The sequence below is a fragment of the Ceratotherium simum genome, chromosome 1, assembly GCF_057802395.1.
Source record: "Ceratotherium simum simum isolate JZ-2026a chromosome 1, ASM5780239v1, whole genome shotgun sequence".
NCBI lineage: Eukaryota > Metazoa > Chordata > Mammalia > Perissodactyla > Rhinocerotidae > Ceratotherium > Ceratotherium simum.
In genome coordinates, this window is record NC_141900.1 from 95547422 (window position 1) to 95559965 (window position 12544).

At 36.0% G+C, this 12544-nt stretch overlaps 1 protein-coding gene across 6 annotated transcripts in view; it reads right to left on the minus strand.

Annotated features, from left to right (window-relative positions):
* Positions 1-12544, minus strand: part of BRAF (B-Raf proto-oncogene, serine/threonine kinase) — a 142311-nt gene that overhangs the window by 2721 nt on the left and 127046 nt on the right. For 2 of the 6 annotated variants that reach the window (XM_087431761.1, XM_087431760.1), the window contains 3 exons: positions 6409-6543; positions 3493-3543; positions 2436-2589 (listed from right to left, as the gene is read on the minus strand). In XM_087431761.1, the coding sequence (XP_087287887.1) occupies positions 2436-2589; positions 3493-3543; positions 6409-6543 (340 nt within the window). Of the gene's footprint in view, positions 1-565; positions 2590-3492; positions 3544-6408; positions 6544-10912; positions 10999-12544 lie in introns of those variants that run through there. The other 4 variants (XM_087431762.1, XM_014787688.2, XM_087431767.1 and 1 more) reach the window with 3 other exon arrangements.

Below are 12544 nucleotides of genomic sequence, written 5' to 3' on the forward strand. Positions count from 1 at the left end.
TTTATTAACTAGTTTTAAGATACTACTAAATGATTACCCTTTATTCCAGAATTGAATGTATTTCAGTGGCTGTCATACATATAACTTGATAAAAATTCCTTAAAGATAAAATATGCTATGAAAAATATAGTATGTTATTTTGTATACAAATCAATCTCTGCTTTAGAGGTAGGGGGGCAGTCATATGAAACCAGAGTAAGTCCCATTCTTTCTTTTTGGTGACCTTTCAGGCAGTTTCAAAAGGATGATGAATATTCTGGCATAGACACACTGGAATTCTTAGAGAAATGATCACAGAAGAGATGAAATATTTAGTAAAATAAAAAGTGCTAGACACATGGACAGAGAAAACTGTATTGTGGTTACCATGGGCAATGGGGGTGGGCACAAGGGGTGAAGACAGACATATATATGGTGATGGACAAACAAAAATGTACAACCCAAAATTTCACAATGTTATAAACTATTAAAACATCAATAAAAAAATTAAAAAAAAAATAATTACAGTAGAATAAAAGAAAAAAAGTGCTAGAGAAATGCTCAATAATTCTCAATCAAATAAGACTGTAACTGACAAAATATTTTAATCATGAGGTACCCATTTCATAATATTAAAAAAAAAAAGGCAGATCATTTTCCTTAAATTGAGAGTGACTCACTTGACAGAAAGGCCGTTTAACCTGGTGTGTTAAAATAGTTACTATTTTAGAGACGATGATTTTAACTACTGGTTTGCTGTTTAAAAGTGGCTAGTACAATATTGTAATACCTGAAAATAAACCTGAAGCATTTTATTAAATGCTGTGATCCCTAAACTACTTAAAATCAATAAGACAAATCTCATTCCTCATCATGGACCGGTAAAACTTTTAAAATGTAAAACAAATTTTATAAAAAGGTTGCCTCCTATAAAAGGAAATAAACTTTAACGAAAATATCTGAGGGTTCAGGTTTTAGGAAAGAAGTAGTCAGTCACAAGAAAATGAATGTCCTTCTGTTTCAATTACCTAGTGAAAGAGATTAACTCTATATATGGTTAGGAAAATAATGTTTCTCTTTATTTGGAGAATATATCTAAAACTCAGTATAAAAGAAATAGATAACAATAACAGAAAGGGAAACTACCACATATCATTCTAATGCTTCCTACTTCTCCAGATCCATGTTATCTAAACATCTCACCTGCTATATATATATATATATATTCCCCCGCTCCCCAAAGCCCCAGTAGATAGTTGTATGTCATAGCTGCACATCCTTCTAGTTGCTGCACGTGGGACGCGGCCTCAGCATGGCCGGAGAAGCGGTGCGTCAGTGCGCGCCCGGGATCCGAACCCGGGCCGCCAGTAGCAGAGTGCGAGCACTTAACCGCTAAGCCACGGGGCCGGCCCTCACCTGCTATATTTTGAATGTTCTTCTACTAATATTTCCAGTGGGCCCAATTTGGAAAAAAGAGAATTACTACGCAACCCTATGGAGGTATGTCTGAATTATGAGAGTTAAGCATAATCTAAAGTAACAGTAATTTAAAAAAAATCTATTACCTGGTTGTTTGGCAACCAGAGATATCTAAAAGAAAAACAAACAAACCTAAAAGTTCTCACAGAATTCTGTGAAGCTGTTTTGGGGGAAGAGGAGGCAATGCATTTTCAAGGAAATGTGACTTCTATATGTGTGAGACATCCTTAATATATTAAGAAATATTATCTAAAAGGAACTCCAGTTTATAACATTTCCCCACTAAAAATCCAAAGTTAAACCACATTACTCCTGTCAAACACGCCACTGCTCAGCAACATCTTTGGTCACCTGCATCTATAATTTATAAAAAGAAATTTAGTCTACTGCTTTAAGGGAATAAAGGAAATCCCTATTTTCCAAACCGTAATAAATAGTTACATAATAAATATTAAGAATAAAAATAGGTTTACTCAATTCTAGTGACTTCCTAAATTACATCTGCTTGGTTTGCCTTACCCAACACAAGCTAACCTACTGTCAACTTCCCAACTGCAAACACCCGCTCAGGAGTGGCGGTAGTCTTGGCAGTCCCTAATGGACGTGTGACAACTAATAACAAAAGGTGCAGGAGGAAAGTTTAACTGAAGTTTAATAATTAGAATAACCAAGTAAACAAAAAAAACTTGGAACAGGAAGTAAAGCCTCTGGAAGAGGCAATGCAAATTTTTAGCAATGTCTGTCCATTAAAAAAACCCTTGGATGTTGAAAATCCAACACTAAGTATGAATTTTAGAGTGGGAAAAAATTGTATCCAGTCTTTAAAAACATACATGTTCTTTCGTTCACCTTTTTAAAATGAGAATATCCTATTCAACTTAACAAATATGTAAGCAAACATATGTTCATTTTCCTTTGTCCCTACTCTCCTATGCTCTCTCACTCACTGAATTTGTTTCAGTGGACAGGAAACGCACCATATCCCCCCGCCTGGATGGGTGTTTTTGGAGAAGCACAAGCATATAGACTAAAATCCTCTGTTTGGAAGCCAGCCCGATTCAAGGAGGGTTCTGATGCACTGCGGTGAATTTTTGGCAATGAGCGGGCCAGCAGCTCAATAGAGGCGAGAATCTAAAAAAAAAAGAAAAAAAAGAAAGAAGAATGAAAATCTAGGTGGTGTTAATCTTTAAGAGCCCCATAATACTTGACAAAAAAATCACCTTACGTTTTACATTGTTTTTAGTACTATCCTGAATGCCTGGAAAAATACTTAAAAAACTGATATTTTTCCTTAAAAAGAAAAGAAAATTACCAAATAGCTTTTATTTCTGTAAACGAATGGGGAAAGTAACCCATAGTTAGCTTTTGTTTACATTTTAGATCATTTGCCAGCCTTGGAACAGTAAATGAAAAATTTTAAACCAATTACATATCTATTTCTTAGAGACCACAAGTCCCTTTTGGGAAGAAGATGGAGCACAAATAAGTAAAGCACTATAAGATTTCATAAACAGAACCATCAGAGCAACTCATTCTTTAAAGACACTTAGTAATGGGAAATGTCTTACACACACATAATTAAAAGTAGGACCCCAGTGACCCAGACTGCTAGTGGCACAGGAGTGAGAAGTGATAGGTGACAACCCAAGAGTGAAGGAAAAGACAGGAAAATTCTTCAAATAGACACCAACACACAAAACGTAGAAATTCAGCATATTTTAAGGTACAAAGAAACAGGTTATGATCTTTGAAGGCATACAGTATGATAAAGCATGTTCATAATCATGAGACATACATGTAAGGGGCTTGGCACACTGCCTGGCATATAGCCTGGCATATAGTAAGTACTCCATAAAACCTTAGCAGCCATTATTATTATTTTTCTGAGCTACCAAAACTTTTTTTTTTAAAGTTAAACTGTAATCTGTATAATGATTAGTATAAGAAGGCAAAGAAGCAATGTTACAAGAATTTAAAAGTTACAAGCATAACACAAATAAAAATTCAAGTAATACAGAAAAGTATAAATCCTACCTTGCAGGGGTAACCACTGTTAAAGAGTCTATACTTTCTTCTGGACCTTTCCTATGCATAAACATGCACATATGAAAACAGAGCCCATCCCCACCCTCATCACCATTTAAAGTGGTATCTTACTATACACATTTTCCTGCATTGTTTTCCCTCACTGATATCCATGCCATCTATACTGAGCTGCCTTGATCTTCATGTCTTTATTTTTTCCAATTACAATAAACATTCTTGTATATATCTGAATACTTGTGGAAGCAGGTTCTATAGCATAGATTTTTAGAAGTGGAATTACCGGAGCAAAGGGTATATGAATTTTAAGTTTATAGATTTTACCAAGCCCTTTCAAAAGGCTGAACCAATTTACATTGCCATCAATATTGCTAAAAAATTTGAAAGGAAGGCTCTTCCTTGCTTTCCAACATTGTTCCCAATGGTGGATATTTCCAATCTGAGAGGCAAAGTCAAAATGTATTTCCTTGTTGTGTTAATTTTCATTTTACTAAAGTCACTGATCTCTTAACATCCTTCCTAAGTTCATTCATCATTCGTATTTATTCTGTGAGTCACCAGTTCATATCCTTTGCTCATTTTCTATTTATTATCTTTTACTTATTGATTTGTAGGAGTCCTTTGTATAATACAAATATTTACTCTTTGATACATGCCACAATTATTTTTCTCTGTGTTTATCTTTCAATATTATTTTTACTATATAGAAGTTTAAAAACTTTTAACATAGCTATACCTGCTATTCTTTACCTTTATAACTTCTAGATTTTGTCTCTTGCTTAGGAAAACCTTTCCTACCTCAAGGTATAAAAATGATTTCATATTTTATAGTTTTGTTGTTTACATAAGAATCTTTAGTCATATGAAATTTATGTTTGTGTATTGTGTGAAAACAGATCCTACAGTGAAAACTGAAAAATAATACTCAAAAGGGGTAGCCTTTGGGGCCGACCCGGTGGCATAGTGGTTAGGTGTGTGTGCTCCACTTCAGCAACCCAGGGTTCACGGGTTCAGAGCCCAGGTGCAGAGCGACACACCGCTTGTCAAGCCATGCTGAGGCGGTGTCCCACAGAGAAGAGCTACAACTCTACAACTATGATACACAACTATGTACTGGGGCTTTGGGGAGAAAAAAGAAAAAGAGGAAGATTGGCAACAGATGTTAGCGCAGGGCCAATCTTCCTCAAAATAAATAAATAAATAAATAAATAAATATATATATATATTTTTTTAAAAAAGAGATCCTACAACAAAAATTTAAAAATAATACTTAACAGGGGTAGCCTTTGGGGCCGACCTGGTGGCGCAGCAGTTAGGTGTGCGTGCTCTGCTTCGGTGGCCTGGGGTTCACGGGTTTGGATCCCGGGCGTGCACCGCTTGTCAGGCAATGTTATGGCGGCATCCCATATAAGGGAGAGGAAGATGGGCATGGATGTTAGCCCAGGGCCGATCTTCCTCAGCTAAAAAAGAGGAGGACTGGCATTGGATGTTAGCTCAGGGCTAATATTCCTCAAAGACAAAAAAAAAGGGGGGTAGCCTTCAATAATCTAGAAAATTCATATATGCATTTCATTTTCTGATACCATGCAATGAATGAAGTGTTATTTATATTTAGAGGTATGAACATTTTGTTCCTTTTAATGTCATTTAAAAAGTGGGCCTAAAGATATAATTTGCATTATTAATGTACATCAACCATGTTAAATAGGAAACCCTAGCCCTAGGGATGTAAAAAGAGAACATGGTGCAGGGTCCTGCTGATACTGCTCAAGAATACTGGTCTTTTACTTGGATAGTCTTAAAGCAGTGGTTTTCTAGGTTAAAAAAAAACAACACCAAAACTCTCCCTTAAAGGAATAGAAACGTAGAATCTCAATATGTAAAACATATCTACCTACCCAACCATTTAGCCTCCTCTCCTGGCTGAGACAGCCCCTAAGAAACCTGTTAAAACCATCAATTCTATCTTTAATTCTTTAGATGGGAATAAAAGATTCATTCATTCCTGTAACAGTGACTTCTAAGTAACCCAGGTAGGACTGGGTATTCAAAGGCATATAGGTTCACAAAGGACCAACCCAGTAATTATGGTAGCTGAGTAGCTATGGGAGTCAGCATTTGCCACTTGAAAACTGTATTGATTTATTGAGACATTTATACAGTGCTTTCAGGAAATTTCCTAAGCATCATAAAACACCGAATTTATATTGCAATATCTATTATTTTATCTACATATCTACTGATATGATACCTACATGATATGATACATACTACAATATCAAAACTATTTTCATAATAACACTGACATTATTTGCCTTTTTTACTGTCATTATTTTACAAGTGTAAGTGGAGTTTTCAGAGGCTATATAAGATATTGCAACATAATGAAGGCAAAAGAAGAGAATCCAGCTGTCTTCTTTTTGCAGACATTTACAAGAAATGTAAAACAATGCCACTCTTCTAATTTTTTTCTTTGGGAAAATATAACTATTTTTCACAAAAACATTATTTAACATGTAATGGTTTTATATGTCTAAATAAATTTACAAATAAATATTTTAAAAAGTTTTAATTTCTAAAATGGTAATTATTACTTACAGAATCAAAAGCTCGGGGGGGGTCTTCAATAATTTTTAAGTGTGTACAAGGGTCCTGAGACCAAAAAGTTTGAGAATTGTTAGATTAAAAAAAAGTCTTTCTGAATATTTTGTACTGGGATTATTAAGTTTCTAAGTGTGCCACTCTCAACCTTTATAAAATCATCTTTATGTGTCTACTTATCTGGAGTCTGCACATAATCACATGGAACCCAAATCCATGAAATACAACTGTGTGCCCTAAAAGTGCTTAAAAATCTGCATCTGAATATTAGTCTGTCCTTTTAGGTAACATAAAGCTTTTTCTTACTTGGGGAAAGAGTGGTCTCTCATCTCTTTTCTTTTTTAGGCACTCTGCCATTAATCTCTTCATGGCTTTTGGACAGTTACTCCGTACCTTACTGAGATCTGGAGATAGATATCCTCTTCCCACCATAAAAATTATCTGGGGAGAAAAAAAAGGCAAATCATACAACCTTGTAGATAAGCTGAAAAATACATAAACATGAAAATTCAACAAGCTGTGCATGTGTACTTTTCTGTATGTACATTACACTTCAATAAAAAGTTAAAAAACACAATGCTAGTATTCTGATTCCTATACATCATAGACTGGGAACCAACGCTTAATGGGCTGCAAGCAGAAATCTTCATGATCCCTGGACTATCGTAAAGTCCAATTGCTCCCCATGCTTCCAGTCTCTCTGTATCCAGTCTGTTTTCCTAGTGATAGGGTAATCGTTCTAAAACACAGATTGGATTGTTCTTCTTTTCTATTTAAACAATAGTTTACTGAGCACTTGATGGGCGTCGTGCTAAGTCCTTTACATATATGTAGTATGAATCAAAACTGCCTTTTTGGGGGCCGGCCCAGTGGCGCAAGCGGTTAAGTGCACGCGCTCTGACGCACCGCTTGTCAAGCCATGGTGTGGTGGCATCCCACATAAAGTGGAGGAAGATGGGCACAGATGTTAGCCCAGGGCCAGTCTTCCTCAGCAGGAAAAAAAAAAAAAGAGGAGGATTGGCAGATGTTAGCACAGGGTTGATCTTCCTCACCAAAAAAAAAAAAACAGTTAGCCTTTTTAGCAGTTATTTTGGCATCTGCATTTTAAGCTCTTTCGTTGAGGAAATTCTAATGGGGTATTTGGTTATATAAGTCTGAGAATCACAGCCTCCTCAAGAAGAAAGAAGGTGAAGCCATTGGGGACTAAAATCTTCTGTTTAATAAACTAAAAACGCTTGTCTTCCTTGAGTGCAGAGATTCATAATTTTTCTAATTTCTTAATTTTCTAATTTTTGACTCTTTTGAGAGTGGGCCGAGACAGATGTTAGGACTCTTGGGACTCAGGGAGGAGAGAGGGGTTTTGATCTTAGAAGGAACAGGTCCAATAGGGAGAGACTAGAGGCTCAAGTGGAGAGAGCCAGTAAGAGATCCCCTGCTACAGGGCAGAGCTGATGAATTTTAAAAACAGTCAAGTTTGGTATCTTACTTTAAGTTATTTCCTATTTGGTGCTGTAATAACCCTTGTTTAACTGACTTGCTCAAGCACCACTAAAGTAGACGTGTAAAGCTTATCCTCTTTTCCCATCTCCCCTGTCATAACTGCCTTTCTCCCACTTTACAAAAAGCATATCTTTTACTCACATGGAATTTAACTATAGTACACACTGCTCTAGGGTGTAAAACCGCTGGGGAACCAAAAGGACACTTCCAAATATTGGTGTCTAACTTGGTTCTAATGAATGGGTAACAAATCCCTTTGCAAGACAGTTGGTTTCCAATTCTCTACTTTCAGTAAAATTAATTGAACTGTTGGCTGATTATTAAAATAACTTTTAATGAAAAGTTATTACGTAATTTTTGGGACGCTATAGAAATGACGTACCAAATAACGTATTCAAATAATTGAGTGATATAGTGTACAGTAAAGAATTAATCTCACTGAAAGAGAGAGGTGGCCTTTGCCTTTGTCTCCTGGGAGGTAATCTAAACTCTTACAATGTCCTGCTTGATAACAGTGTCTTTGTCTACCCAGGAGCCTTGGGCCATGCCAGATAGTCTATGCTATCAACGTGATTTACAGAGGGGGTTTTGAGTCATGTGGTATCAGTCGGACGTCTGGAGGAGCTGAAAACTAAGTTCAGCCACAGAGGTGGTCAACCATATCTACATGACTGAGCTGCAATAACTCAGGACTCTGCGGTTCAAGTGAATTTCCCTGGCTGGCAATACTTTGTGCATATTGTCACACACTGCTGCCAGGAGAATTTAGTGCTGTCCACAATTCCATTGGGAGAGGACAACTGGAACCTCCGCATGTGGAACTCTCTTGGAATCTGCTCTATGTGCCTCTTCCCTTGGCTTATTTTAATTTGAATCCTTTTGTTGTGATAACAGTAATTGTGAGTACTAAAAACTTTCAGTGAGTTCGGTGAGACTTAATAAATTACTGAACCTGAGGGTGGTCTTGGGGTCCATTGAACCCTGCATACAGTTATAACAAAACTCCTGACTTTCCCATTTTCTTATTTATTTGAACAATATTTCTCAGCACTTACTTCTTGAAAAATAAAACAAAGAAAAGGACTGATGCTAAGTCCTAGCTCATTCTAGCAAAAGTCATATTTATCCACAAATATATGAATGAATTGAAAAGAAAAGCCCCATGTTGTTCATTAAGATACACATTTCCAATAAAATTTTACCTTCTATGTTTCTATATATCAAAACTCATTTTTCATCAGTTATATATTAATAATTATTAACAGCATAATTCAAATTAAAAAAATTAACATTTAGAGCTTAAAGTCACAGGAAAAATTGTTTTTAATTCTAAATTTAAATACTTATTTTTTTGTTGCCGAGATGTAACTTGAATGATCAACAAAAGGCTTTAAAGCATAAAAATATTTACATTAGGAAAAAATTCTGTGGGAGAAGTAGAATATAAATAGTTCAAAGAGAAAAAAAGAGCCATGTAAAACTTTCAAAAATTAATGAAGAGCTTTTGTATTTTTCAAACAAGTGATGGTAGGTATCAAATCAGTACGACTTTTAGATTTTATTGGGTACATTTAAAAGAAGGATATAATGGCTTTATTTTGAAATGTTAATATAACACACTGGAAATTCCATTCTTTGCAATTATTCAAACTTAAAGGAAAAATCTTCCCTGGATGTAATTCATGGATAGAAGATTCAAGTGGTACATATACTACAAAATCAGCAGCTTGGTTTGAAATTCTGGGACTGGTGATTTTCATTCTCAATCACACTCAGCACTCCTGGCGTTTCCACCCCTTCATTCGCTCCTATGTATTATTGGAGCAAACGTCTGCCCATCTTCAACATCACCCCCTGTACTGCCTCAACAGAACTGTAAACTCCACTGAGAGCACAGCCTGTGTTTTATTCATCTTTGTATCCCTCTATATCCCACAGTGCTTTGCATATAGTAGGTATCGAAAACTTTTTGATTTAAATAAAATAATTTGCGTGTTGATAAGACACTGGTACTTATCATTTCCTGTCTCTTGACATCTTGTGCTTAGAACCCAGCCACCACGCTGTGAGAAAGTTCAAGCCTCCTGTGAAGAAGTCCTCACAGGAAGGCCCATGTGGAGAAGAATTAAGGCCCCTGATCCTTGGCCCTGACTGAGCTTCTAGCTGACAGCCAGCACCACCTTGTCAAGTATGTGAATGAGCCATTTCAGAAGCAGATCCTTTAACACCCACTGAATCTACCCCATCCAATACCATGTGAAATAGAGATAAACCTTTCTCACAAAGAGCAGCCCAAATTGCAGACTCATAATTTGGTTCAGCCACTATGTTTTGGGTGGTTTGTTATACATAGCAATAATAACTGGAATACACTTGAGATAACAGATAAACATTATCTATTATTTCCTTCTAAGATGACATAGCACTTCTGCTCCAAGAAAAGAAAAACATGAGGGTAGAGAGTCAATATACCCAGCTTAGATGAGCACATTATTAATCCCAATTTAGTAGAGAAGCTGCACTGAAAGAGGGAAGAATAGGGTGATTAGAGAGCAAAATGGAATGATAAAGAGGGGGAAAAAATGACAAAGCAACTTCTCAGACTTTCAGCACTAGGGTAAGTAAAGTAAAAAGGCATGCTACTCTGCAAAGTAACAAAGGGATGGTCGTCCCTCAAAGAGCTAAAAGACTTGTTTTAGGAAAGATTCTGATCTTTATAATTAGAAGAAATTCTTTAGTCCAATCTCTTATTTTTATAATTGAAAAATAAGATACCTAGCGGGGTAAAGTGACCAGGTCATGGCAGGGCGTGAGTCTAAGGTCGGCCATTCCATCACACTGCTTTACCAGAGTACTGCTTTGAATCTACAGGCAAAACCTGCCACCTCAGACTATGGGGGCAAGAGTGTAGGGGAATGATTTCTGTATTACATAGTAAAGAAGCAGCTGTCCCACCTCCCATGAAAAAGAAGAATATTTCTAGATTTTCAAACAGAAGTCCAATCTGAGAGCCATGGAGATGAAAGTAGGAGAGAGAAAGAAAAATCAAATCAAGGGGATGGATGGAGCAATACCTGGGGTTACTTCATTGAGGATAACTAGTTATCGATTCAAAAGAGGGAGTTCCATGGAAAACGCCATTTGAGGAAGCAGACTAGAAGGTAATGAAGTAGAATGAAGGTAATGGGAAGAATATATCATTGTTTTATCTCCTTTTTTCTTCATCAAATACTTAAGTTGGTTTCAGACTGGCAAATTCCAGAAGGCTCCAACTATACTACCAGAAAGAATTAACTAGTAAAGGCCTTACCCTTCTGTTGGTCACTCACTTACTTCTCTCATGGAGAGTAAGCCCTTGCCACATCATTTATTATACTCCCATGGAGGACAAAGCACCTAAAATGCCAAGAAGTGGATGAGTGTAGAACTCTGGGATGCTCTTATCCATATTTTGGAGATAATAATACTTGTTTCCATAATATAATTTTATTATTTTATTCAAATAAACTTATTCACTGATAAATGGATTTCATCCAGATCTTAGGTTCATAAATTATTACTTGTAGTCTCTATGATAAATCAACTAAAACTAAACTAAAATTCTCTCATAATTTCTCTAGAAAAATAACAACGCATACGAAAAGTGAACATGGCACAGGGTATTATGCTGTATGGTCGAGTTAATAAGACTGTAAAAGGCAGAGCACACGAAGCTTGCAAATTAGAGACAATCTTGCTACTAAAACTGCCATCATCCAATCAATCATCTCGGTGATCTAGATAGAATCTGTCACAAGTATAGTAAGTATAATGTTTCAATTACATTCTTTAGTTAGCATTTTGGTCCATCCTGAATCTAAGTTTCACGCAGGCTTAAAATATCAGATCATCAGAAGCCAGGTCACAGATTTTTTTTAACACTCAAAGCTAAGATTCAACATTCTAAAGCTGTGAAGTAGTTTTTGAAGGACCAAACAGCAACTAAAAAATTAGTTTTGTGTTGACTTGAGTAGAAACATAGTCATTTTCTACAATTCTCGAAATACAGAATCAAGACCACTGTTGTGTAGGGGCCATATGGTGATTCTATAAGTATATAAAAAGTATATGAAAACTTAGATTATGTCTCTGATATCACATGATAGCTGAAGTTCTTAGTGAGAAAGCTACTCAGAGCTATCATCAAAAAGATTGAGAGTTGAGCTGTTGACCAAAACACTCATATTACTTAAATGAAGTAACATATTTATACACAAAAACTACCATTTCATTAGATTGGGCAGTTATCATGAAACACATAAAACGTTCACATTCTTTTTTTTATTCTTTAGATTGGTGATTCTCAACTTTGGTGTGTATCAGAATCACCTGGGAAACTTATAAAAAACGCAAGTACTTGGACCCCACCCCACTGAATCAGAATCTGCTGCAGCATTTCCATTTTTTAACAAACTACCCAGGTGATTCTGATGCAAACCACACAATAAAGAATAAATATTACTTAATCACAATTTATATTGTCAACTATTGTTCTCTAATATATTAACAGAGGAACTGCTGCAATCTCTCTCTCTCTACACATGCGTGAGCACACACACGCACTCACATTCTTTTTTAATGCTGAGGTAGACAAGGTAATTTCAGTAAAGACAATTCATTTTTCCTGGCCAGTCTTAAAAGCCTAGGTGAATTGAATGTGTCTGGGATAGAAAAGGAAAAGAGCTGCATGAGGCTACATTGTTTTTGGAAGGTAAGGGACAGAGAACAGGAATTTAGGAAGAGAGAAGTAAAAAATTCCTTCCTACTAGAATTCTCATTATAGAAAAATGAAAGCATGATGTAACAGTCCTTCTATCTACCTAGTCTTAAAAATTTTCTAAATATGGAGAAACTTTAATAATTTTAAAAGAATTTGATATAAAGAAGTTCACAGCTGAGTACC